At 38.5% G+C, this 27,060-nt stretch overlaps 1 protein-coding gene across 2 annotated transcripts in view; it reads right to left on the bottom strand.

Annotated features, from left to right (window-relative positions):
• CAMK4 (calcium/calmodulin dependent protein kinase IV) overlaps positions 1-27,060 on the bottom strand; it is a 311,152-nt gene that overhangs the window by 88,404 nt on the left and 195,688 nt on the right. For both annotated transcript variants that reach the window (XM_045034623.1, XM_003981193.6), the window contains 2 exons: positions 3,805-3,867; positions 1,564-1,646 (listed from right to left, as the gene is read on the bottom strand). In XM_045034623.1, the coding sequence (XP_044890558.1) occupies positions 1,564-1,646; positions 3,805-3,867 (146 nt within the window). The remainder of the gene's footprint in view (positions 1-1,563; positions 1,647-3,804; positions 3,868-27,060) is intronic.

The raw sequence follows: 27,060 nt of genomic DNA, 5'->3' as shown, positions 1-27,060 counted from the left end.
TCAGGTACCCCAAAATATGCAATTTTTAAAGTCTGATAAACCACATAACTTGTTCCAAGAACATTTCAATGTATATATAAACAAAATTATTTATCTATTGAAGATACACATGTAGCTCCAATCAAACTGGACCATTTTACTCCTTCCTATCTGAAGACCCAAATCTGCACTAGGTAACATTAAAAACAGACAGAACCTTTGAAAATGAACATGAATATCTTTGGAAGCTTCATGCAGGCATCAAATTAAACTAGGTAGAGTCTGGGTGGGGAGGAAAGGTAGGAGTGCTCCTCTTCTGACACCTTCTAACCCTATCCCCTTCAGATCTCTTTCTCCTTACAGTCTATTCATTATAGTGGTTGCTCATTCATTCAGCAAACACTGAGGATTTTACTATGCGCCAGGCACTCATGCTTTATCAGTAGTTCCCTCAATCTTTCTCCTGTCTTCTCTTTGCAGCCCACTTCTCTCTTAATGCATTCTTTTTTTTTTTAATTTTTTTTTTCAACGTTTATTTATTTTTTGGGGGGACAGAGAGAGACAGAGCATGAACGGGGGAGGGGCAGAGAGAGAGGGAGACACAGAACCGGAAACAGGCTCCAGGCTCTGAGTCATCAGCCCAGAGCCTGACGCGGGGCTCGAACTCACAGACCGCGAGATCGTGACCTGGCTGAAGTCGGATGTTTAACCGACTGCGCCACCCAGGCACCCCTCTTAATGCATTCTTAACCAACAGGAGCTTTGTATTAGTACCCAGCTTCTAACTCTTACTCATATATGCCTATTTAGTCACTTTGTCTTCTTCCAATTCCATTCTCTTTTGACTACCCAAAAGAGCACAGCATAGGGCTCCTAAGAGCCCATCTAGGTAAATAGGGAATTGTCCCAGAAAAATGGGGAAGGTGCGAAAGGCACGGAAACTTAAAGGTTGTGTCTCTTGTACATATTGTTTGCCTATATTATGCTCCACCAGGTTTTTAGGCATATTCCTTGGCATCCTCAAACCTCTGCCTCGAGTGATGAACAGATGACCAGACAACTGAAATTGGCTATAACTGGACATAACAGCATAGGTTATACTCTGCCTCTTGGAACTCTACACAGCCTAATAGAGAAACAAGGCCTTAAAAAAAATCATTTGAAGTGTATTGATTTTTATAAGCTTTTGGATCATAACAGAGAATACTATTACATGTTTAACTTTCTATAATTTTCATCAAATATTTTTTCATGAAACATTCTCATGAATGTTACTATTTAGTTTAAATCTAGTATGTCTTTAGAAATTCTGTTTTTAATGGGAAAGTAAATGTTTGCAAGAGTAAATGGATATTACGGTGTTTCATTTTTCACTTACTAAGCATCCCAAATTTTCACACACCCACATTATATTAAATAACACTCTCCTTCCATTGTATACTCCTCTGAAGATATATTTCGGTAGAATTTATCAAGTTGTACGATGTGTCATTATGAAAATCATCAGAAGAAATTTCCCTTTGATACTTTTTTGGTGCCTGGAAACAAAACGTTTCTTGAGTTAGATTTCTAGGACCATCTTACCTGTCAAACAGTTCTCCTCCTGTGACGAGTTCTAGGACCAGACTGATTTCTGTAGGGGTTTCAAATATCTCTTTAAGTTTTATCTGGGGAAAGATATTAAAAATACATCAGAAATTCCTTATTTTCATCCTTGTAGGAAAGAGCTAACACTGTGACTAAAACAACACTCTCTGTAATAGCAATATATTGGATCATCATCAATAAAGTTTCCGCATTCTGGTAACAGTAGCCATTTTTCACTCTCTGGTTGTTTTGACCAGTTACTGCCTCATTTCTTTAAAGGTCCTTTTGAGTTTTTATATTTTTCTTTTTGACAATTCAAAGACAACTGCCCTAGAAGCACTTCCTAAATTTTGCCAAAACATCAAAATTTCTGAAATGCTCTGGAATTAAAAAACGAAAGCAAACAAACAAAGCTTCTTGAAACATTTGAAAGCATCATGGTTGCTAGTGATGTAAATGCCTCTTTCTCCTGGAAGGGAACTTGGAATTAGGGGTCTGAGGCAGAACAGGACCAGGTTAAAGTCTGTCCATATGGAAAGGATACCTCTCAACAGCTAAAATGTTGCTGGTGGATGAAGGGATCCTCAGAAAAGTAGTGATGGCAGTGATTTGACTGACTATAACAAGACTCGCATCACACTCAGATAACTCACCCAATTTTGGATATTTTCCTCCATATATCAGAGAATCTAGTGACCAGGACTCATCCACATTTGAGGAAAATTCTACATTGACTTATTGTTGAAAGAAAAAGATGGATAATGTAAAAGTTGTGACTGTATGTGGCAAATTTTGTTAATTGCTTACCCAAAGCTCTTCTCCCCCTACTTTATTGCAAGCAGATTTTGTATAGAGAAGCAAGATGCCTAGCTTCAAATTATGGATCATGATTGGTCTAAGCCACCTAGGATAGTCCTGCCCCAATTTTCCAGTTCCATCATCTTGTGGAACTGGAAAGGGATGATCTTGTGGCCAGCTTTGGCCAATAAAATCTGAAGAGAATTCTGATGCAGCTGGAAATTTTGAAAAAGCCTCTACTCTTCTCATCATACTCTGCTGGCGAAGCCTTTTCCATTCTTTCTTTCTTTCTTTCTTTCTTTTAGAGATTATTTGTTTGAGAGAGAGATAGAAAGAGAGCAGGGGAGGGGCAGAGAGAGAAGCAGACAGAGTATCCCAAGCAGGCTCCATGCTGTCAGTGCAGAGCCCTACCCAGGGCTCTATCTCACAAACTGTGAGATCATGACCTGAGCTGAAATCAAGAGTTGGATGCTTAACCGACTAGCCACCCAGGCATCTCCAGTTCTTTTTGTCTTGAGTATAGGCCTGAAGACCTGTGAAAACTGTGGAGCAGCCATTTAGGACAATGAAGGAACAGCGTGAGGGTGGAAGATGTCTGGGTCCTGAATAGCATCACTGAGGAGCTGAACCAATGCCAGCAACTGCCTGCCTTCTGATTATAACATAAGAAAACATATGTTTACACTACCATATTCAAGTTTTTGTTACTTATAGCTGACTGCATTGCTAACCCATACGTTAAGTTTTAAGCACTTTGCTTGGAGCCTAACTAAGCATTGTAGGTCATCCTCCTAGACACCATAACCTTTTCAAGAAATGAGTAAAATATTGTCTTTAAGTAGTTGGCTCAGTTCAAGTTATGGCCTGGAAAATAATTTTGTTCTTTTCACTTCATTGGCTCAAGAAAGCTTTTTGCCAGACCTTTCCCTCAGCACCTTTGTCTGGACATAGCCTAGAGCAGAGCTTCTGAGGACATGTTATTTTCCCCATTGAAATACATCATTTATTTGAATCTTCACATTGTTTCTGAAGTAGATCCTCTCTCAAAGGAGACTGAAATGACTTTGGAAAGCAATGCATTTTCTTCACAGGCTTTTTCAGCAATGGCATATTAATAAGATAGGCACACAAAAGGAGGAAGCCAGTGTTTTCTTAGAGTGAAACAAAACTTCAATTTTTAGTTACCCTTTCATGCATGAAAACAAAGATGGCATGTATTGCTGATCTGTCCATTTTGAGACTCTTTCGAGGGGTATTATTTTTAAGATTTATTCAGCTGCTGAATTAAAAAATGTGATCAGATGAGGACAAGGGGCAGGCCACGGCTGCCTAATGGTGGTGGAAGAATCCCTATCTCATTAATAGCATGGCCAGCAAAGAAGAAAAACCCCATTCTATAACTTTGAAAATTTTTGAAATAGAAGATTAAAAATGACTTACAATGTTTGGATGTGAGAGGCGAAGAAGAACTCCTATCTCAGTTCTTACGATTTTTTTGTCCACCTAGAAGGCAAAATGAAAGAGAGAAACTGAAAGAAACTCCCACCTTAGAAATGTCTTAACTGTGGCAGAGAATCAGAAACAGCAAAAACCACCTGGGTGAATCAGGAAATTGGTAGAGGCTCATTCCTGAGCTTTTTTGTGTCTCTTCCTTCCTCCTACTCCACCTTTTTTTTTTTTTTTTTCAGTTGCAGGTCTTTCTTCTCTGCTTCAGACATAAAGTAGAACTAGTTACAAATGTGGATCACAACTTGTCAGACCTCTTGCTTGGCCCTATTTAAAACACCACTACTCTCACCACTAAGGCAAAAAGTTCATCTCAACCTATGTCTCCTCCTCCTCTTCATTTCTCTTACGAACCCTTGTCCCAACCCCACTGGGTGGTCAATCACTTCACCTGCCTTTCTCTCACACAGGTGGGCACGTAACCCAGCTAAACCAATCAAAGTACTCCTCCCTGGTCACCGTGGTTGAGTCACAAATACCTACCAGATCCAAGTCATCCCAGTCGGGGCCCTCACCAGAAATTTTGCTCAAATTTCAAGAAAGATGTATTCCCTTTTTCTCTGAAATTGCGAGAGCCAAAGGAATAGAGTCTGCTACTACCAGTGACCATTAAAAAAAATTTTTTTTACATTTATTTATTTTTGAGAGACAGAGTGAGACAGAGTGTGAGTGGAGGAGGGGAAGAGAGAGAGGGAGACACAGAATCTGAAGCAGGCTCCAGGCTCTGGGCTGTCAGCACAGAGTCCAATGTGGGGCCCGAACCGACGAACTATGAGATCATGACCTGAGCTGGAGTCGGACGCTTAACCAACTGAGCCACCTACCAGGGACCATTTTTAATACCCTACTTGTATTAAATGAAAGATCTTTAAAAAAGAGAGGCATTTCTAGAACAGCCAGATGACATGACAGATCTCTTCCAAAAAGTTCTTGCCGTGCGCTCTATTTCAGTTTCTGCAGATGGCTTATGAAGAAAATTTGGATAGAGAATATTTTCATTATTTTTTTATTATTTTTTTCCAGCTCTGAGGTATAGTTGGTATCCAAAAAACCCCCGTATAATTAACGTATACAATTTGGTGAGTTTGGACATATTTCTATGCTTGTACTAATGAACATAACCTCTAAAAGTTTCCTGTGTCCTTTTGTGTTGTGGGGTGTGTGTGTGTGTGTGTGTGTGTGTGTGTGTGGTAAGAACACTTAATATGAGATCTACCCTCTTAACAAATATTTAAATGCACAAGACTGTATAGTTAACTGTAGGCATTATGTTGTGCAACAGTCTCTGGAACTTACTCATCTTGGATAACTGTAACTTTGTACCCCCTTGAACAACTCCTCCTCTCCACGCACCCACTGGTAACGATTCTATTATCTACTTCTATGAGTTGGCCTATTTTAGGTGCCTCATATAAGAGGCATGCAGTGGATACAGATTATTTTTATCACAATCTTCTCTTCAGGTTAATAAAGGTTTCCTCATTATTACAAAATAAATATAATGTTCATTATCGCATAATGCTTTAAAAATTTTTAAAAACTTGAGTGTTTCTTATTTAAGACTGTTACTATTCAAGACTAATGTAACACTGTGTGTAAACTGTACTTAAATAATAAAAGTTTTTTAAAAACAGGGAAAAAAGACCGATAGTATTCAAATTTATTCTCACTATACATTTAGAGTTTATGCAATATAAGGTTTCCTTCTTGTTTTCATAGATTTCTAATCAATATAAAGTAAGTCAGTGGGATCCTTTAATTTTTTAACATGATATATTGATATTAAACAAATGCTTTTCTAATAAAATTATGCATTTTAAGCAAATTTCTTTTTTTACCATGCTGTGTCCCATATATTACATATTGGGATGAGTTTTTAAAAAAATTTTTTTTTCAACGTTTATTTATTTTTGGGACAGAGAGAGACAGAGCATGAACGGGGGAGGGGCAGAAAGAGAGGGAGACACAGAATCGGAAACAGGCTCCAGGCTCTGAGCCATCAGCCCAGAGCCTGACGCGGGGCTCGAACTCACGCACCGCGAGATCGTGACCTGGCTGAAGTCGGACGCTTAACCGACTGCGCCACCCAGGCGCCCCTGGGATGAGTTTTTAAACATTTTTATTACATTTTAGCTATTTGACAATTAATTCATCTGAACTGTAGAAATGCTGAGAACACACCAGATTGCTTGGACTGGCAATCTTCTGATATAGTTACTTGCTTTGAATTCAGAACTAATTTCTTTTTAAAAATAATTTTTAAATGATAATTATTTTCCCAGTGTACTCCCGATCAATGGTTCTCAAATGTGATGAGAGGACCCTTCAAGATCCCTGAGATTCTTTCAGGGCATATGTGAGGCTGTCTCTTTTCTAGTTGCATATCTGAGTAAGGCTAGATTTTTTATCTGTACTTGAAACAGAACCACAAATGGAATGCAGAAGCAGACGAGAATCAAATGTTCTTCTCTTAAGCCAGATAGGAAAGAGATTTTCAAAATAATGCTACTCTTCTCAAATGTATTTTTTAATTTTGGAAAATATAGTTATTTTCATAAAAAATACTATTTATGTTAAAATGTAATGGGTTTATTATTGTTATGTTTTTAATTAATTAATACTTTAAAAATTCTGTTCTAATCTCTAATATAGCAAATGTTTATGGCATTTGGAATCTCAATAATTTGAAGAGTATAAAGGGTTCCTAATGCCCAAAAGCCTGAGAAGTACTATTCCAGAAAATTTAACATCATGCATTTTAAAATAGAAAGGCGACAGAGAAGAACAAAAATTTAGTAATAATTTAAGTGAAAGAAAAAATGCAAACACAGTCTCCTTTCTCCTCCCTTGAATGCTGGAGCCTAGGTCAAATCAGGTGCAGGTCATGTCTTCAGTGGACGCTGAGAAGGGAGTAGCAGATAAGAATCGTAGAAGAGGGAACTTAGAGAAAAAATGGAGCATCAAAAACCAACCCAAAGAGAGTAAACTGAGTGACAAAACCTTGACTACAAGTCAAAGTGATGCCAACCGAAGAAACCAATGGGAGGTAGAGCTGAAAGGGAGAAGTTGACTAAAGAGAAACGAGCAGATACATGACTGAGAAACCAGAAAAAGACAAAACAGGGCAGAGTCTTTCCCAGATAGATATGCTGAGGGCCATTTGCTTTCTTTTTGAAACGAAGTCTCAGAGTTTGGTACAGGTGTCACATCTTGAAGGTCACACAGGTGTGTATCTTGACCGCCACATCTCTCACATCTTTCCAATATGTCTCTTGTTCCAGAAGTTAGTATTTCCTTCCTGCTTCTGACTTCCCCCTCCAAACTCCTGGAAAGGTCAGGAGGGGGACTGAGCCCTGACCCTGCCACTCACAATAAGTGATGTTTTTCTAGAAAATAACAGTCAAGCACACCATAAAAGTCAATGGGTAGCTATCTGAACAGTCATTATTGCTACTTGAAATTAGCTTCCAAGTGCTACTATAATTAGCATCTTCAGAAGCATCAACAGATGGCTTTAACAAAGCAGCATTACAATACTGAAACCCATAAAATTACCTTCAGTATTTACAAAATACCTTGAAGAATGATAGTGTTTGGTTACTAACAATTCACAATTATAAAATATATAATGTATATTACTAAAATTCTAAGGTAGGGGATGTATTTTAGCCCAGGTTCCCCAGCAAACAAATATGAGGCAAGGATCAACACGCTGGTGTTTTATTCGGAAGATGCAGTTAGAGTGGGAGAAAATGGAAGTACGGTGAGATAACAGGGACACGATGCAGTCAGCACACTGACTACTGTGTCACAATGAGCTATAAAGAAATAGCAGGTCATACGGGCAGTTGCAGCCAGTTGGCATACAGTACTTATCCAGAGAAGCTTTACCTATCATGATTGAAGAAGTTCATAGGAGGGACCCCAGGCATCTGCCCAGGGATCTCCTTATCCTGTTTCCCACCGGTGAAATCTCACCTTTTGGTGTTAACTTTTCCATATTTTCAGGTTGCATATCCAGTCTCTTTGGCAGTCGTGATGCTATACCCCTCCTCATAAGGTATTATGTCCCATTCAAATCCAGAAGTGGCTGGAAGGGCTAGAAGTTTCAGGTGTGTGTCTGGTTGGCCTAACTGCATGAAGTAGCTAGTGGGCAATCCAGCTTTCCCTGGTCTGGAAGACTGGTAGACAGAAGGAATCTGGAGAAGCCCATAGGAATTTCTCCAGTCACGATGGGTTCTTGAGTTTTTATCAGTCACAAGGTAAACCAGATTGACAACAATGGGATTACATTCCTGCCTCTCTAATTTACTGCATTTTACTGCTAATCCTTAAGAGCTCTGTCTTCCACTTACATTGTGTCATTGTTCTAGTTACCAATTTGAATGGCTTGGGCACATGGGGTTTTTCTTAAAACCTATTTTAGCTCCTCTATTTAAATTGCCCTAAAAATTCAAAGAAGTATTTCCTTTCATCTCCATAAAGTCACTTTTGAAACATTCAATTTTAATAGCTTTTGAAATACTTTCAATATAAAACATATTTTTGAAGATTATGCATATGAAAAATATTAATGAAATAATTTAATAAAAGTGGTTACACAGATGTGTACACTTTTAATACTCCATGGAACTCAAGATGCCTTAATATTGAAAGAAATCCCAATTTTGCTATCTGCCTCCATGGGGGGAGAAAAAGAAATGACAAAATGTATGATTATAGAGTAATCTAAGAGAAAAAGTTTCCACTGTTAGAAAAGAGTTGATCAAACACGGACCCTTCATTAAAATATACAGCAAAAACACTCCTGTGCTGGGGCTGAGAAAGTTGTAGAAAAGAAGGGAGAGAGGATTGAAAAATACGTGAAGAAGAAGTAATGAGGGCTTACAGAAAGAAAAGGAAACCCGTTTCTGCATTGTGGGAGTGACAGATGGAGTCAGGTGGTAAAGGAATTGGGAAGGAGAGGATTTTTAACACCAGATCTCTGGTGAACTTGAGCCGCTTGGCCATCTCAGATGTGGCCTAGATCCGGACTCTGGCATTTTAAGTACTCTTGGTGAGGTGGGGTGACCTATATGAGTAGAGACCACTGCTCTAATTCTGGGACTCAGTCAAGTACAGTGGCATTTCCACATCAAATGCTCAGCCTCATCCCATGTTCTTTGCAGGAATCGAGACCATAAATCTTGTTTGTCTATCTATTCTTTCTCTGGTTTCTTAGGCTCATCTGTGGTTTGCACAGTGACCAAAGAATGGAATGTGAAGTACAGAACTGTGCTCCTCAAATACTTTGTAGAAAAAGGCAAAATACACATAATTAGTGGATAAATAAATAAGAAGTCAAGTGTCTTTAAATTTTCACAGCAATTCTCTTCTGCATAGCTTCTGCTTAATTTAGCATCCTCTGACATATCAACAAGTACATGTCAGCACTAACATGCTTGATGAAAAGACTTGACAGCTGGCACTTTGTTAAGTTCAAGAATGACAGTTTTAGCCTACAAGGATTTAAAAGGTAAGAATTGCTGTATGAACATGCAAAAATCAAATGTGGGACACAGATAAAAATACTGAGGCTCGTATCTCCAACCCCTGTGGAATTTTAACGAAGTCTGATTATTCTCTCTATATTCTTGATCTAATAGAAACCTGGACATCTCATGATACCTTACTTTTCTCATAGTCCTCTCAAGTGGTGTCTTGTTTTTGTCCCAATAGGAAATATATCACAGGCCTGGAAGGGTAGGGGTCCTTCTTGTTCTCCATTGCTATCTCTAAACAATTTCTCCTCCCTTGTCCCCCTAAAACCTCAGCTGTTTTAAAATGTCTGCCATCAGCCAACACAATCTGCAACCTCTTTTTGTTTTAGTCATCTTCCTATCTCTTTGTTACTCATCCTATACTGAAGATTTTACCAGGTTTCAGCAACTTCACCTCAACCACTGATCTGTCATCATTCCTAACAACTTCAACTTTCATGTGAATGATCCCGTCAACATCCTTGCCTCTAGTTTCTTTGCTATTTCCTCAAATTCCAACAATCTCTTCCTCTACTCCCTCCTAGTAACCCATTCCCATGGTCATATTCCAGGCTTTATCATTATCATCAATTGTACCCCTTCAAAGATATTGATTTCAAATAGCATACTCTCTGCTTTCCACTTCCTGTCTTTTTAGTTCTTAGATTCATGGTCCATTAGGATAAGCATGGATGTGCATATTCCCCCAAATCCTTTGCTCTTATTGGGGTTTGCCAAGAAAAACACTTAAGTTGGTCAAACTTTACTTTTCTTTCACTCCATGTCTGTGAGTGAACTGAAGTGTCCGGAATAAGGTGCACAACCATCTTGACTTGTTCCATTTTTAATTTATGACCCCAAATCTCAGGGGACCCTCAGCTCCTCACTCTACAACAGAACACTTTACACTCAGTCTCCTCTAACATTCAATACACCCTCCTCCCTTCACTCTCCTATCACAGCCTTGCTTCTAATCCACTGAGAAGGTATAAACAACACAAAGAGAACATAATCTTCTCATCATTCAATCTATCAATCTATATACTTCTGTATCCAATTAACTTCATCCACTAATTCCACAAATACATGTATTATATATATATATATATATATATATATATATATATATATATGTATATACATTTAATGTTTACTTATTTTTGAGAGAGAAAGAGGCAGAGTGCAAGTGGGGGGAGGGCAGAGCAAGAGAGGGAGATACAGAATGTGAAGCAGGCTCCAGGCTCTGAGCTGTCAGCACAGAGCCAGACACAGGGTTCAAACCCACGAACTGCGAGATCATGACCTGAGCTGAAGTCAGACACTTAACTGACTGAGCCACCAAGATGCCCTTTTCCACAAATATTTTTGAGCACCCACTATGCAGATGTTATTTTGGCCATGAGGATATAGCAGTGAACAAAATGGATAAACTTCCTAGGAATTTTATGTCCTGAGAAGCTTATTTTCTACTGAAGACAAAAACAGACAAACAAACAGTCCAGAGTTGATAGATACTAAGGAAAAAAAAAAAAAAGGTTAAGGACATAGGATGGTGAAGGGTGCTGTTTGAGATGGAAGGTCAGGAAAAGTCTCTCTGATAAAGTGGCATGGGACATAGCAACTTGGATTTGAGGGAGGAGTGTTCCGCACAGAGAAACAGCAAACACAAAGGCCCTCAGCTAAGAGTGCCAACAAGGAGGCCAGATTAGCCAAAGCAGAGTGAGAGAGGAGGAAAGGAGTAGATGATGATGGAGGCTCCTCATGACCAGGAGCCATGTAAATAAAGAGCCACCTTGACCAAGGTAACAACTTTGCATTTTAGTACCAGAGAGGTCAGACACAATTGGGAGGTTTTGAGAAAGGAAAGACATGATCTTAGTTAAGATTTAAAAGGATATTCTGAATCTTGTAGGGATGAGGATGATGAAAAGAATAAAAGTAGGGAGACTCGGTACCAAGTTAGGGCAGTTGTTCCAAGGAGCGATTATGGAGGTTTGGGCCCAGGTGATAGTGATGATAGAGGTATGAAGCAGATGGATATTTTTAAGGAAGAGAAAAAAGTATCTGCAGATGAACTGGCTATGGGATGTAAGAGAACAAAAAGGGTAAAAGTTGACCACAACTCTTTCAGCATGAGAAACAGGAAGCATAAAATTGCCACTTACCAGGGTGGGGTGGGGGCTAAGACTAGAGGAGCAGGTTCAGAAGGATGCTAAAAACATTTTGGCCCTATCCCTTGGACTGAACTCACCTATGAGCTGTCCCCTTTTATTCTAGCTCACTAATCATCTAACTGATCTCTGAAGAAGCCAAGATCATTTACACTTCTAGGCCTTTCCACTTTGTCAGTACAAAGATAGTTTTCTGCTTGAATGTTCTCCTCCCAGATCTTTAAGTGTGAGTTTGGACCCAGTGGAGAGGAGAACGGAAGGGGAAGCTGCACTGTGGAGGTGATGGCAGTGACAAGCGTTGGACATGATGGGGTGGGACAGGAAGGGCATTAATTATAGAGGAACCAGTATCCTATTTTACATTTAACACTGACTAGCATAAAACCAACCTTGTTCTGATTAGCATGGGAAGACAAACTCTAATAAAGTATGTCAATCAAATAAGCTTGGTTTTGAAAACTGTGAAACTCATTTTTCTATAGTCCTGTTAATAGTCACCTCCCACTCCTTGCAGACTCTTCAGTCACTGGGATGGCAAAATGGAGAAAAGTAGAACTTTCCAATGGAAGGGGGAGCCCACGGATGGGGACAGAGTTTAGGCAAGTCAAGAATGGCTCTGACCTGAAAGAAAGATGCTTGTATTTCAGAACCTGAAATTTCTGTAGTCAGGTAGATTCAGAACAGGGCAGCTCCTTTAAGCAAGGTGCCTCGGCTCCCTTACTCCTACATTCTAAAATCTAAGCCGTTCTGCTCACAGATGCCAGAAATTCTTTCACAAGGAACAGCCTTTTATTTTACAGTGAATGAAACAGGCTTAAAATATTCCTGGGAGAGATGACAAGCTGAACAGCGTTTATACAAAAGATTTGGCTCATGCTAGACTCTCACTAGAAACAGATTTGGCTTAACAGAGAGAAAGAAGAGAGCGGAGAGAACATGGTATATTAAGGAGAAAGGACTTTGTATCTTTCACTAGCTCTTTCCTCGTTCTTTAATCTCTGTATCTCTCCCTGAGATTAAGAATATATGGAGGTAACCCTGATTTAATACCTCTTATCCTTAAAAAGATCTCATCCCTCAGTTCCTCACCTGTCTTCCTGCTTTCAAAGCATTTCTCTGCTTCCCTCCACAGAAAAACTCTCTAGAGTTGTCTCCGCTTTCTTTCTCCACTTCCTCCCTCCACCTACACCCCCCCCCCCCACCTTTTTGTCAGTGCAACCCAGTCTGGCTTCATTCCAAGAACTCCTCCAACCACTCTTATAGAAGAAATCAGTGGCCTTCTTGGAGAAGCACTTGGAGCCAAACTACTCATCTTATCCTGTTAGCAGCATTTGATATATTTGATCACTCCATTCTTCAAATAAAATTGATTATTCCATGTCACCATTCTGCTCTGACTTTTCTTCTACTTTAAAGGCTGCATAAGTATTGAAATACTTCCTAACTAATCTCTCTGCTTGTATTCTTACCCTTTCCAATCATTCCCTTTGCATACAAGCCAGAGTGAGGTCTTTAAAATATAAATCAGATCATGTCATTCTCCAACTTAAATGCCTTTGTTCACATCCATTGTGCTTAGAATAAATGCAAACTCTTTACCATGGACCATAAAACTCTGGACGGCTTGGCCTCACTGTTTTGATCTTATGTCATTTTTTGCTCTACCTAGGCCATTCAACTACTAGACCATTCTCCAAAGTCTTTGCACTTGCTACTTCCTTTTCCACTAGACCTTCTGACTTCACTCAGAGAGTAACTGAGAGGCCTTCCCTGGCCACTCCATCAAAAGTGACTACACATACATATATACACCATGAATCATATCACCCTAATCTCTTTATAACATTTACAAACATCTAGATTATCATTTACTAATTCATTATTTGATTCTTCCACCAGAACACAAGCTCTGTGACAGCAAGGGTTTTATTTTCTACACATTCACATCTCCAGCATTATTTACCAATGCCTGGTATACAATAATTTGTTGAATGAAGAATGAAGGAAGGAAGGATTAAGCTAGTATATGAATACAAAAGATGGGTGGCTTAAAAAAAAGATCCCTGGTTTGACAGCTTTGGTTAGTTAAGATTAGAACTGTTAGATTAGAACAGATTAGTCTGTTCTCCTGACAGTTGAATCTGTGTAACATTTTTGTCATGTTATTGACACCAATGGAGTGGAGAACAACTATCTTACTGGCAAAGATCTGGAAGCCCCCATATCTAGGGCCTGCATGGATAATAGCCTGCAGTTTCCAAACTGTGAGTCACAAAGGATTATTATTATATTACAGCACACCTTGCCTTTTTGTGTGCGATCAGTGCTTTGAATCAAACACAACTGGAAAAAAAGATTACAAGAAGATGAAGTGATGAAAATGAGGAAATGGTAACAGTGAAAGTTGGAGAGCTGGGGGATCCTTGGTAGGGGATAGGGGATAGGGGATAGGGATGTACGTGAAAATTCTTGGCCTTGTCTCTGTGCCTGCCAGGGGACAGTTCAAGAGGAAAGCTTTGCTAGGTCCCTACTCCTGCATATTCCAAAATGAGGGCACATCAACACCAGTACAGTCAGATCCTTGCAAAAAAGAAGTTGATATCCTGTGATAAGAAAGGAATGTAATGTCAGCCTCCCAAATTCTCTTTTCAGGAGCATGTTGCCAGGGCTAGAAGAAAATAAAGAGATACTAGAATTTTTAGATAAGTTTCATAGCCATATTTTTTTAAAAATTTATTTATTTTTGAGAGAGAGCAAGAGAGAGCAAGCACAGGGGAGAGTCAGAGAGAGAGAGAGAGAGAACACCAAACAGGCTCTGCAACGCGGAGCCCAATGCAGGGCTTGAACTAACACTGAAATCATGACCTGAGCCAAAATCAAGAGGCAGAGGCTTAACTGACTGAGCCACCCAGGCACCCCTCATAGTCACATTAAAAAAAAATGTTGAAAACGTAAGAGTGAGGAACATACCCACTGTTGTAACACAACTATCACTAGTATTCTGGTTCACTTTCTTTCAACTCTTTCAACTCTGAATATTTCTTTACATACTTCAAATGTGGAGATACAGTTTTGTTTCTTTTAATTTTCATGAAAAATATCATAAAACCTTATGGTCACCTGCCATTCACAAGCAGAATGTAAAACAGCTTCCTAATGGCCTGGTGTCATCAATGGCTATATTTATCATTAGATACTTATGATTTCTTACAATTTGCTACTCATATAAATCATTCTGTAATGACGTTCCATGGCTGTACTTTATTTCAAAATGCAACTTGAATTCTGGTTCTGCCATTAAGTCCTTGATAAAATCATTTATCCTGTTTGAGGATATTTCAATTTATTCATAGATAACATGGACATGATAATTGCTACATACAGTATCATTGTTGTAAGGAGTAAGTTAAAATATATATGAAATCTCCTGGCTCATGGTAGATGTTCAGTGCCTTTCCTGAAAGGATCTTGTAAAAGTAAAGTAAATATTTCCTAGTCTTCTATTTTCATTTTTCTATATTTTCCCATAAAAATTACTGCAATGGAAATAAACTAAATTTAGAAATATTGGGATTTATGAGAGTGCCATTCTAGGAAGGAAAAAATGTCTAATAAACTTGAAATACGGTTTTGTTCTTCTTTTCAGTGAAAGACAGTTTCATCAAAATCCTAAACTCTATCCAATATAATCTCCTTATTTGAGGGTAATCAAAGAGGGGGACTGATATCTGTTTGCATTTACATTTAAATGCCTTCCTTCACTATTTTTGAAGATTGGAATAAGAGCTGTACTTCTTTGGTTAAGCTCCACGGAGGTTTTAAAACCAATTTCTTATGTTTATTAATCACTGTTGGCCGCTGAGGTCACACCTGAGTTACTCCAGTGCTGGGTATCAGCAATGCCCTACAGACATCAAAAAGTTCCTATAGAAATGAACAAAGTGCATCATCCCCTTTTAGTGCTGAGATAGCGAAACTGAAGGAATGCATAAAAGCTTGCTTTCTGGTCCTTTTCCTGCTTCTATTCTTGCTAGGACCTGCACCTCTACTTTGCACATGCCTCAGTGCAAGTGGCGCATGTCCTCTGTGTAAGGGGCAAGAAGTTAATGACTTCTCTAGAATAGAGAACATCTAAGGATGGACCAGGTGAGAATGACCAGACACAGCTATCATATGTGTATTCCAGACCACCAGCAATAGACATCTCAAGGCCAAAGCCCCCTGGCTCCATAGAATAACACCCGGGGCATCATCTTTGTTCTAGGTGGTTCCTGGATTCCTGAGACAATAGGTACACCACATCATGATCCTCAATAAAAAGATCCCCAGACCCCAAACAAAGATGAGACTCCCTCCTTTCCCTTCTGAGTCTTCCAAACATTCTATACCTGCACTCTCCCTATACCTTCAATAAACTCTGCTTTCACCTCTTGCCGGCTCACGTTTGATTTCGATCCTGCATGCAGCCAGGGACCCTCTTCGCTGGTCCTGGGGACCTCTCTGGGTCCCCAGACCCAGCCTACCAGCATAGGTGGCTTTCAGTGATTTTTATGTGGTCAAGGCAGTACTTTTCTTTTTTTTTTCCCAACATATGAAGTTTATTGTCACATTGGTTTCCATACAACACCCAGTGCTCATCCCAAAAGGTGCCCTCCTCAATACCCATCACCCACCCTCCCCACCCTCCCACCCCCCATCAACCCTCAGTTTGTTCTCAGTTTTTAACAGTCTCTTATGCTTTGGCTCTCTCCCACTCTAACCTCTTTTTTTTTTTTTCCTTCCCCTCCCCCATGGGTTTCTGTTAAGTTTCTGAGGATCCACATAAGAGTGAAACCATATGGTATCTGTCTTTCTCTGTATGGCTTATTTCACTTAGCATCACACTCTCCAGTTCCATCCATGTTGCTACAAAGGGCCATATTTCATTCATTCTCATTGCCATGTAGTATTCCATTGTGTATATAAACCACAATTTCTTTATCCATTCATCAGTTGATGGACATTTAGGCTCTTTCCATAATTTGGCTATTGTTGAGAGTGCTGCTATAAACATTGGGGTACAAGTGCCCATATGTATCTGTTCTCCTGTATCCCTTGGGTAAATTCCTAGCAGTGCTATTGCTGGGTCATAGGGTAGGTCTATTTTTAATTTTTTGAGGAACCTCCACACTGTTTTCCAGAGTGGCTGCACCAATTTGCATTCCCACCAACAGTGCAAGAGGGTTCCTGTTTCTCCACATCCTCGCCAGCATCTATAGTCTCCTGATTTGTTCATTTTGGCCACTCTGACTGGCGTGAGGTGATATCTGAGTATGGTTTTGATTTGTACTTCCCTGATGAGGAGCGACACTGAGCATCTTTTCATGTGCCTGTTGACCATCTGGATGTCTTCTTTAGAGGAGTGTCTATTCATGTTTTCTGCCCATTTCTTCACTGGGTTATTTGTTTTTCGAGTGTGGAGTTTGGTGAGCTCTTTATAGATTTTGGATACTAGCCCTTTGTCCGATATGTCATTTGCAAATATCTTTTCCCATTCCGTTGGTTGCCTTTTACTTTTGTTGGTTGTTTCCCTTGCTGTGCAGAAGCTTTTTATCTTCATAATGTCCCAGTAGTTCATTTTTGCTTTTAATTCCCTTGCCTTTGGGGATGTGTCAAGGAAGAAATTGCTATGGCTGAGGTCAGAGAGGTCTTTTCCTGCTTTCTCCTCTAGGGTTTTGATGATTTCCTGTATCACATTCAGGTCCTTTATCGATTTTGAGTTTGTTTTTGTGAATGGTGTAAGAAAGTAGTCTAGATTCATCCTTTTGCATGTTGCTGTCCAGTTCTCCCAGCACCATTTGTTAAAGAGACTGTCTTTTTTCCATTGGATATTCTTTCCTGCTTTGTCAAAGATTAGTTGGCCATACGTTTGTGAGTCTAGTTCTGGGGTTTCTATTCTGTTCCATTGGTCTATGTGTCTGTTTTTGTGCCAATACCATGCTGTCTTGATGATGACAGCTTTGTAGTAGAGGCTAAAGTCTGGGATTGTGATGCCTCCTGCTTTGGTCTTCTTCTTCAAAATTACTTTGGCTATTCGGGGCCTTTTGTGTTCCATATGAATTTTAGGATTGCTTGTTCTAGCTTTGAGAAGAATGCTGGTGCAATTTTGATTGGGATTGCATTGAATTGAATGTGTAGATAGCTTTGGGTAGTATTGACATTTTGACAATATTTATTCTTCCAATCCATGAGCACTGAATGTTTTTCCATTTCTTTATATCTTCTTCAAGTTCCTTCATCAGCTTTCTATAGTTTTCAGCATACAGATCTTTTACATCTTTGGTTAGATTTATTCCTAGATATTTTGTGCTTCTTGGTGCAATTGTGAATGGGATCAGTTTCTTTATTTGTCTTTCTGTTGCTTCATTATTAGTGTATAAGAATGCAACTAATTTCTGTACATTGATTTTGTATCCTGCAACTTTGCTGAATTCATGTATCAGTTCTAGCAGACTTCTGGTGGAGTCTATCGGATTTTCCATGTATAATATCATGTCATCTGCAAAAAGTGAACGCTTAACTTCATCTTTGCCAATTTTGATGCCTTTGATTTCCTTTTGTTGTCTGATTGCTGATGCTAGAACTTCCAACACTATGTTAAACGACAGCGGTGAGAGTGGACATCCCTGTCGTGTTCCTGATCTCAGGGAGAAAGCTCTTAGTTTTTCCCCATTGAGGATAATGTTAGCTGTGGGCTTTTCATAAATGGCTTTTATGATCTTTAAGTATGTTCCTGCTATCCCGACTTTCTCGAGGGTTTTTATTAAGAAAGGATGCTGAATTTTGTCACATGCTTTTTCTGCATTGATTGACAGGATTATATGGTTCTTATCTTTCCTTTTATTAATGTGATGTATCACATTGATTGATTTGCGAATGTTGAACCAGCCCTGCAGCCCAGGAATGAATCCCACTTGATCATGGTGAATAATTCTTTTTATATGCTGTTGAATTCGATTTGCTAGTATCTTATTGAGAATTTTTGCATCCATATTCATCAGGGATATTGGCCTGGAATTCTCTTTTTTTACTGGGTCTCTGTCTGGTTTAGGAATCAAAGTAATGCTGGCTTCATAGAATGAGTCTGGAAGTTTTCCTTCCCTTTCTATGTTTTGGAATAGCTTGAGAAGGATAGGTATTATCTCTGCTTTAAACGTCTGGTAGAACTCCCCTGGGAAGCCATCTGGTCCCGGACTCTTATTTGTTGGGAGATTTTTGATAACCGATTCAATTGCTTCGCTGGTTATGGGTCTGTTCAAGCATTCTATTTCCTTCTGATTGAGTTTTGGAAGAGTGTGGGTGTTCAGGAATTTGTCCATTTCTTCCAGGTTGTCCAGTTTGTTGGCATATAATTTTTCATAGTATTCCCTGATAATTTCTTGTATTTCTGAGGGTTGGTTGTAATAATTCCATTTTAATTCATGATTTTATCTATTTGGGTCATCTCCCTTTTCTTTTTGAGAAGCCTGGCTAGAGGTTTATCAATTTTGTTTATTTTTTCAAAAAACCAACTCTTGGTTTTGTTGATCTGCTCTACAGTTTTTTTAGATTCTATATTGTTTATTTCTGGTCTGACCTTTATTATTTCTCTTCTTCTGCTGGATTTAGGCTGTCTTTGCTGTTCTGCTTCTATTTCCTTTAGGTGTGCTGTTAGATTTTGTATTTGGGATTTTTCTGGGTTCTTGAGATAGGCCTGGATTGCAATGTATTTTTCTCTCAGGACTAAGGCAGTACTTTTCAAAGTACTTTTAAAAGTACCAAAAAGGATGGAAACACAAAACTCAGTTTTGGTTTTATATTTCTTTCAGTTTGACAGCAATGATTCAGGTACACAATTCTCAAACCATGTGAAGTGTGGGGCAGAACACTGTATACCCTGGAGACCCTGAGCTATCCATTTAATCCTAAAACAAGTGATCATCTATCGGTTATAAAACTGACTAATTAGATATTTAAGAAGTTGATGACTTTGTACTCTCTCAAATAATGAAAACAAAAAATACTCTTATAAACATTAGTATTTTAAATCTCATCAGTTACATCTTGGGGTTGAATTCCTTATGAGGGTATGCTTTGAATAGGGGAATACCTGGAGATTCTTAGAAGCTTTAGCTCCTTAACTGTTCTTTCTAAGATAATTAAGACTTTCAAATATGCTCGTAAATATTGTTCAAGGATGCTAAAAACTTCCTTTAAAAAAAAAAGATATGTTACTGACAAAAAAGATTTTAAATGACCCCAAAAGCTATATAATCATGCTCTGGGGCTGGGGTCATAAAGAAAGAGAGAGTAGAAGTCTTTTTAAAAAAAAAAAATTAAAGTTTATTTATTTCAAGACAGAGACAGTGCAAGTGGGGAAGGGCAGAAAGAGAAGACAGAGAATCCCAAGCAGGCTCTTCACTGTCAGCACAGAGGAGGCCAATGTGGGGCTCGAACCAACAAAACCGTGAGATCCTGACCTGACCCGAAACCAAGATGCTTAACCGACTGAGCTACCCAGATGCCCCATAGAGAGTAGAAATCTTAATGATTTAAGGTTTGAAAAAAATTCCATTGTTGGTGTTGCTCCAGGGCAGTGTTTGTGTCTCTGGATTTGGCTCCCTTGTTGAAGAAACATCTTAACATGAGTTAACTCCAGAACTTTGCTTTTCCGAAGAGACCAAATGCTTCCAGAAATCGGAAGCTAAAGTGTGTCAGCTCAGTTCTTCTCAACATCTTTTTCTTTAGAGTGATGTGCTCATCTTCCATGTACTCCCATTAAGTCTCTTCCAGGCCAAGTGGCTCCGTGTTTAAAAGTCCCATGCATGAGTAATTGGGTAGACATGCACAACATTCCACGATAATGGTCCTAGCATTGCTCCCCCTCTGATACCTTTCAGGACTGTCAGGTTCAGAGAAGGCAGTGGAAAGGGGCCCGTGATTCATGGGCTGGGCTGATCTCTGACTTTGTGCTGCCTGGCTGGTCTGGTCCTGTCCCTGACTGTCTGACCATTATTCAACCCTATGATGTATCCCCAGCTGTCTACAGCTGCTGGTGCCCTCACCCAGTCAGGTGTTCAGTGGTGCCAGCAGCTGGTAATGGCGGTGGTGCATGGGTTACTTCACCCTTGCTGTAGACACCATGCTCCCATGGAGTACTTAAGAAAGCATCAAAAGAATAGGACAAGGGAGAAACAGCTTGGGGACGGATAAACTTACACTGAACATTTACCCTAAAGAAACTCTTCTAAACTAAAAGAGAGTCTTAAATGAGAAAAAACTAACATATCTTGGACTGGAAATTTTAAGTACCTTTATCCCACATATCCAGTGCCACCAGTCTCGGGAAAAATTTTAATTGTCATAGAAATAGAGGATATTTCAATTTTTTTTTTTTGCAGATATAAATGTGGTAGGTAAATTCTGACACTCATCCACATTTCCCTTTATAAAAATGTCACAATTTAAAAGGTGAGGATGGTAACCTTGGATCTGCTTTATCGATGAAAAAAAATCATTCACAGTGTATAGTACTTTATTATGTATGCCCCACCTTTCCACAGGGTTGATCACAACACTCTAATGTGTCCTGGTGTTATTATGGAAAAAATAAGTCCAGACTATTCTGATCCCAAAGTCTCAGAAAAAAAAAAATTCTCCCAATGACAACTTGGTATTTTGTGGTAGGAGTGGGAGGAGGCACTGTAGATATAATAATCCATTTGATACATTTTTCAGATTTCTGGGGTAGAGATAAATATGAATTTATCCTTGCAGCAGAGAAGAAACTAGAATTCCATACACACAGCCACAGCCCGGGTCACTGCATTCCATCTACCATTAAGACAAAGAGCAAAGAGATTCACACCAAGCAAGGTATGTGGTTGTATATTACACACTCTCCAGTGATTCTTCTTTCATTTGTTACTGAATATTGTGTGCTGAGACTCATCAAACTAAGCTTTTAACAGCATTTGGAAAATAAATATGTTGCTGTGTTCTCTGCACATAGGGAGTATTATTTGCCTTTGTTTCACAGTATGACTTAGAAATGCATGCAGTTTCTCTGTGTCTCTGTCAACAAAGGCTTTTTCATCCTTTATCAGATTAGCAACGTCCAGTTTCAGTCTCAGATCTGGACCATGATCATTCCTACCATTTTTTGGCCCTTTTTTGGTCTTTCTTCTATCAGGATCTGGCTGGTACAAATAGAAAGGACCAAAATTTGGGACTCAAAAGCCCTGGGTTCAAGTTCTATATGCTATTGTGTACTTTGGACACATCTCTTTTCTAAAACTTCCATAAGTAAGATACTCCCATGGGGTACTTTGTGTTAACATGTGAAAGGGGCCAAATATATTTAATAATTAAATGTGGGCACCATTCTTATTGGCATTATGCTCCTTTACTGTTAAAACTACTGAAGTGGCATATGTTGATTTGAGAATTCTTACTTTAAAAAAAAGCAGTTGAAAGCTAATTCAATACTGAAAATTATTTGAATCCCTTCTAACTAATATCCTCTGCACAAAGTCATTCACTCCCTCTTTTTTAGCAGATTAATGGTTTTGGAGTTCTATGACTTGATCCTTTTTTTTTTTTTTTTTTTTTTGCCTTCTTTCTCGCCTCTCTTTTTATATTGTCTAGTTGGCTTTGACCATCATTCAATGTGGTACTATAAATATAAAAATCAAAATTTATTGAAATGTTTTTCCCTGTTAACAATAATATTATAGCTTCTCCCCTTCTTTGCAAGCTACAAATCCCAAGTTTGTTCTGAGGCTGGTAGGCTGTGTTCCTGCCGGCCCTCTGAGTTCTCTGATTGTGGCCCATCGGGCACCAGTCCCCAGCTCTGATCTTCTGACCTTGGCTTCTGTCAACTTCCCTGCTCCCAGTACCTTTCCTGTGGTTCCAATTCAACTCTCTGAGAAGTTTCTAGTCTCTTTCTTCTACCATGGAATGGCAACATAAGCTCTTCCTGTAAGATTTCCTCTGTTGCGGCTAGTTACGCATCTCTTTTTTCTGCTTCATAGACTGCACGTAAAGGAAGAAGATCACTTCAGATCCAGCCGCCCACTACTTATAAAAGTACTAGAGGCTTAAATGTGATAGCCTGAGTGGATGGCGTCACTGCAAAGTGTGTTTTCTTTCAGGCAACAGCACACGGGGACGTGCCTATATTCTCAGTCTCTCCTTCTCTCTCACCTCCCACCACCCTTTGCAGCTCCTTGTCTGAATTATGGTGTTTATTTTTTAAAAGGCAACAAAATACCCTGAAGAGAGCTCAATATAATGAGAGGACTGATAAGCAAGCTGAATTGAGACAGATTCTCACAGCGTTTCTATCAAAAAAGAAAACATATCACACTTCAACAACTAATTCTCTGCAAGAATGTTCAGATTTCAAAGTGAATCTCCGAATGGGAAAGCATACAAACCAGGCCAAGGTTTTAACATTCCACCCCACTACCTCTTTTCTCTTGTAGACATTTACCTGTCACAAACTGAATAGAAATATCCCTGTTCCTATTCCAGGAAACCTAGCTTAATAGTTCCTATGAAAATCAATAGGTTTCAACTGACAGAATGCTTAAAGAAGTTTCACTTCACTTGACACAGCTTGTTATTCGCAAGTTACTTTCATTAATGTGTTTGGAGACCTCAATTGGGCCCAAAAAGTCCATTTGAGCTAGTGATTTATTATTTTCTTCTCCGTCACTGACCAAAGGTGACCTTGCTTCACCTTTAGAGGATATTCATGAGTGGTTAAAAGTGGCTATGGCAACATTTAAGAGACGCATATGTTTAACTCAGATTGACCCAGACATCTCTCTCACATACATCATAACAAATGGAATATGAATGGCCCATGGTCAGTTTTGTGTGTTCCCCAAGGCCAGGTAGAAAGAGACAAGAACAGGTAATCTTCAGTTTATCCAGTGGCATAAATGGTATTAACTCTATTTTAGAATGGAGGAACACAGAAATCTCCTGCAATGAAGATGTCCTGAAGATTCACCTACCAAGAATTGGGGAGGAGGCCTGTGTATCTTTTACAGTTTAATCTAGAGCAACCTTTCAAATTCTCCCGCAACATATTTATATACTCCAATCGTTAACTCATAAGAATATAAGGAAAAATGAATAGAGATTAAAAACTAACTCACAGAATGATTAGCAAATCACAATGTGTGGTTCTTCAACTAAATGAGAAGACAGTAACAGGCCTCTTTCTTCTTTTCACACTTACAAAAATTTTTTAAAAGATAAAGGCATTCTCTAGTAAATTAAATTATTCAACAAAAACCTTTACAGAAATGTATAGGTAATTTTACATTACAATAACTAAAATATGACAAAACTCAGACCTGGAACAGCTTCTTCATTGTAGATCTAGTCACATTGCTCCAATGGTAAGAATAAGGATAGAGCCCTAAGATTGAAAGCATTCTAAATCTAGCAATCACAAACATCCTAGACTTGTTTAAGTAGGTCATAGGATCAGAAATATTTATTTAGTGTCATGTTAAATTTGATTGATAATGGTAGTAACATATATACCCCTTTTCACCAGAAATTTTAAAAACACTCCAAAAACAATATAATTAATCTTATTCATACAGTATTGCACAGGATGTCTGGTACTGCTTAGTGCTCAGTTTTAAATGAAACGGATGAGAACATTAGAATTGGATAGAATGAAGTGGTACCATCATAATATAAAATATCTGTGTGGACTCATTATAATTAATAATAAGAATAATGTTCCCATTTATTACAAGTTTCCTGGGTGTTGAGAAATATTTTACACAAATTCTCATTTTAATCTTCACTAGAAAACACCGTGAGTTAGATGTTCTTAAAGCCATTTTACAGATGAAGAAACTAAGATTGAGAGATTTATATAATTTGTTGTAAAGCCACACAAGCAGTAATTGGCAGAAGTGATCTTGAACTCCATCCGTCTGGCTCCAGAGCCCATAATAACAACCCGCAGCTGCCGAGCCATTCTTAAGGAAAGTCAGAATACTTACGTATTCTGAACTGACATGCTGAGATTGGCTCTCAAAGTCATAAATTCTGAATTTATAGGCTGAGATTAATTCTTAGACTCAGTACTGGGTATTTCATGAAAGGGCATGGATTTTACAGTAAGATGAATGCAACCTCTACTAAGAGCTGAGCCACACAGTTGGAAATCTCACCTGAATTCTAGAATTCAAATATTTGTCCCTAAAATTCCGGGGACACTATAAATGATTGGGGAGCATAATTTTCTTAAATCTTAATCAGCTCTTGAATATAAGCCATATTGATAGGGCTGAAGTGCCACTATTTAGATATACCCTCAGGGATGTACTCCTAAGGAAGAAAGGTAAAGCATGTGACTCTCTCCTGAAATAGTAACTACATTATCACTATGCCATTCTTCAAAAGTTGTGATTCCTTTCAACTCAGCAAAATTCAGTCCAAACTGAAGGTTCCATCTGCTTAATCTGTTCAAATTTTGACACTTTTTTGAATCTATTTTTCTCATTTTATGTAGTTTTAAGTTCAGCATATTCAAAAGTCATGTAATATCAGTAAAAAGGTTCTACCTTGTAAATCACTGGTTGTCCTAATAGCTGTATCTATCAGAATCCTTTAATGCCCCGAAGTTGTTAATCTGAGGAAGTAGCTTAGTAAATCTTTCTTCTCTACTTCAATTTCTTCTAAATATCACAAAAAAATGGAGATGATGAAGGGCTCAGGCATGAAGGAAAAAAAGTCTTGTTTCCTTCACCGTTGACTCATGTTTTACAAAGTTCACAGTAAAAATCCCATTGATATCTGCCAATCAATTAGTTCTTACATGCAAGGTAATGAAGTACTTATGGGCAATAAGATATGGCACTGCCTGCGAACCTGTAACTGTTTCAAAATAAAACATTTACAAAACAGGCTACCTTTTTCTTAAGAGGTAAGTATGGATGCCACTCCTAGAGATTTGATGACTACTTCAGTACAAGGACCATTAATTCTAAGTGGAAAAAAAATTAAACAAATGCATGACCACAAAAGCCTTTTAATTCATTTCCCTCTCTTGTTTCCTCTTACTGTCCCCAAAGCTTTATCATTATAATGACTGAGATGAATTATAATGAATGAGATGAATGCATATTGTTTCTGGAAATGTCCAGGTACAAAGTTGATTTGACTGTAATTTTCTGTTTTCTGGCACTTTAGTGCCAGTCACTGATGTTTATCATAACAATTAGAAACTGCGTGATTTAGAAATGCTTTTTGAATAGCCAGAAGAAATGCTAAGGTATGAAAAATAGGATCTCAATGTTGAAGTATGTTTTAACCCAAATTTTTGGTATGACAATTTTCATATATACTAAAATGCTGAAATACCAGCATGAAATACTGTCCTAAATTCAGTAATTGTTGATTTTTCCATATTTTCTTTTCCCTTATGGACACACACATACTCACACATACTTTTTTATTGTTTAACTATTTGAAAGTAAGTTGCAGACATTATTACCTTGGTTGATATGTGGTTTTTAAAATTTTTTAATGTTTGTATTTATTTGAGAGAGAGAGAAAGATAGGACACAGGTGGGGGAGGGGCAGAGATAGAGGGAGATACAGAATCTGAAGCAGGCTCCAGGCTCTGAGCTGTCAGCACAGAGCCCTATGTGGGGCTTGAACTCATGAGCTGCGAGATCATGACCTGAGCTGAAATTGGACACTCAACTGACTGAGCCACCCAGGCACCTCGATATGTATTTTAATGTATACTAATTCTAAGAAATGTAGTTATCTATATATAAAGTGCATGGTATTATATCCATATATAAAATATATGGTAATTAAAAATATTTTTATTATATGTTTATTTCCCATAAAGATATTTTATTTGTTAAAATACCCAATGGCCTAAACACAACAATTCACTTTAGGTTTATTATCAGTATTAAGTCTGTCCTGTACCTGACCACCAAAGAGATATGGATTTCTCCAGAAGGGCTGGTGTTTTAGTCTGTCTTCCTATAGGTAAATTAGAGTTGTTGTCTATCACTCAGACATGTGAGTGCCTAATGGATTCTCAGTGATGAATTGGGAGTAAGTCTCTTATTGCCAATGTAAACTAAATCCTCCCCCAAATATTAAGCTGAGAGAAAAGTACATAATATTGCCATAAAATAAACTTGTGTCCTGAAAAAGTATTTAAACAGATCCTAGGAGAGAGGATAATTGTCATCAAATAATTAACTGTAAAAGAGATGGGAAATCTTTCTTGGACTTAAAAATGTTCATATGTGAATTTAATCACCTATAACCTGGGTAAGTTTTCTTAGGTTTATTAAACTTTCTTGAATGTGATAATAAGTTTCACTCATCTTCAGATAAAATATTGAATGGCATATTTTGAAATTCACCTTAGAAGTGTTTTGTTATAGATCATATAATGGGCACAAACGTGCGCCCCCCCC

This window comes from Felis catus, chromosome A1 (genome assembly GCF_018350175.1).
Source record: "Felis catus isolate Fca126 chromosome A1, F.catus_Fca126_mat1.0, whole genome shotgun sequence".
In the NCBI taxonomy this organism is placed as follows: Eukaryota; Metazoa; Chordata; class Mammalia; order Carnivora; family Felidae; genus Felis; species Felis catus.
The sequence above is the reverse complement of the archived record's forward strand: the minus strand, read 5'-3'. Positions and strand labels throughout refer to the sequence as shown.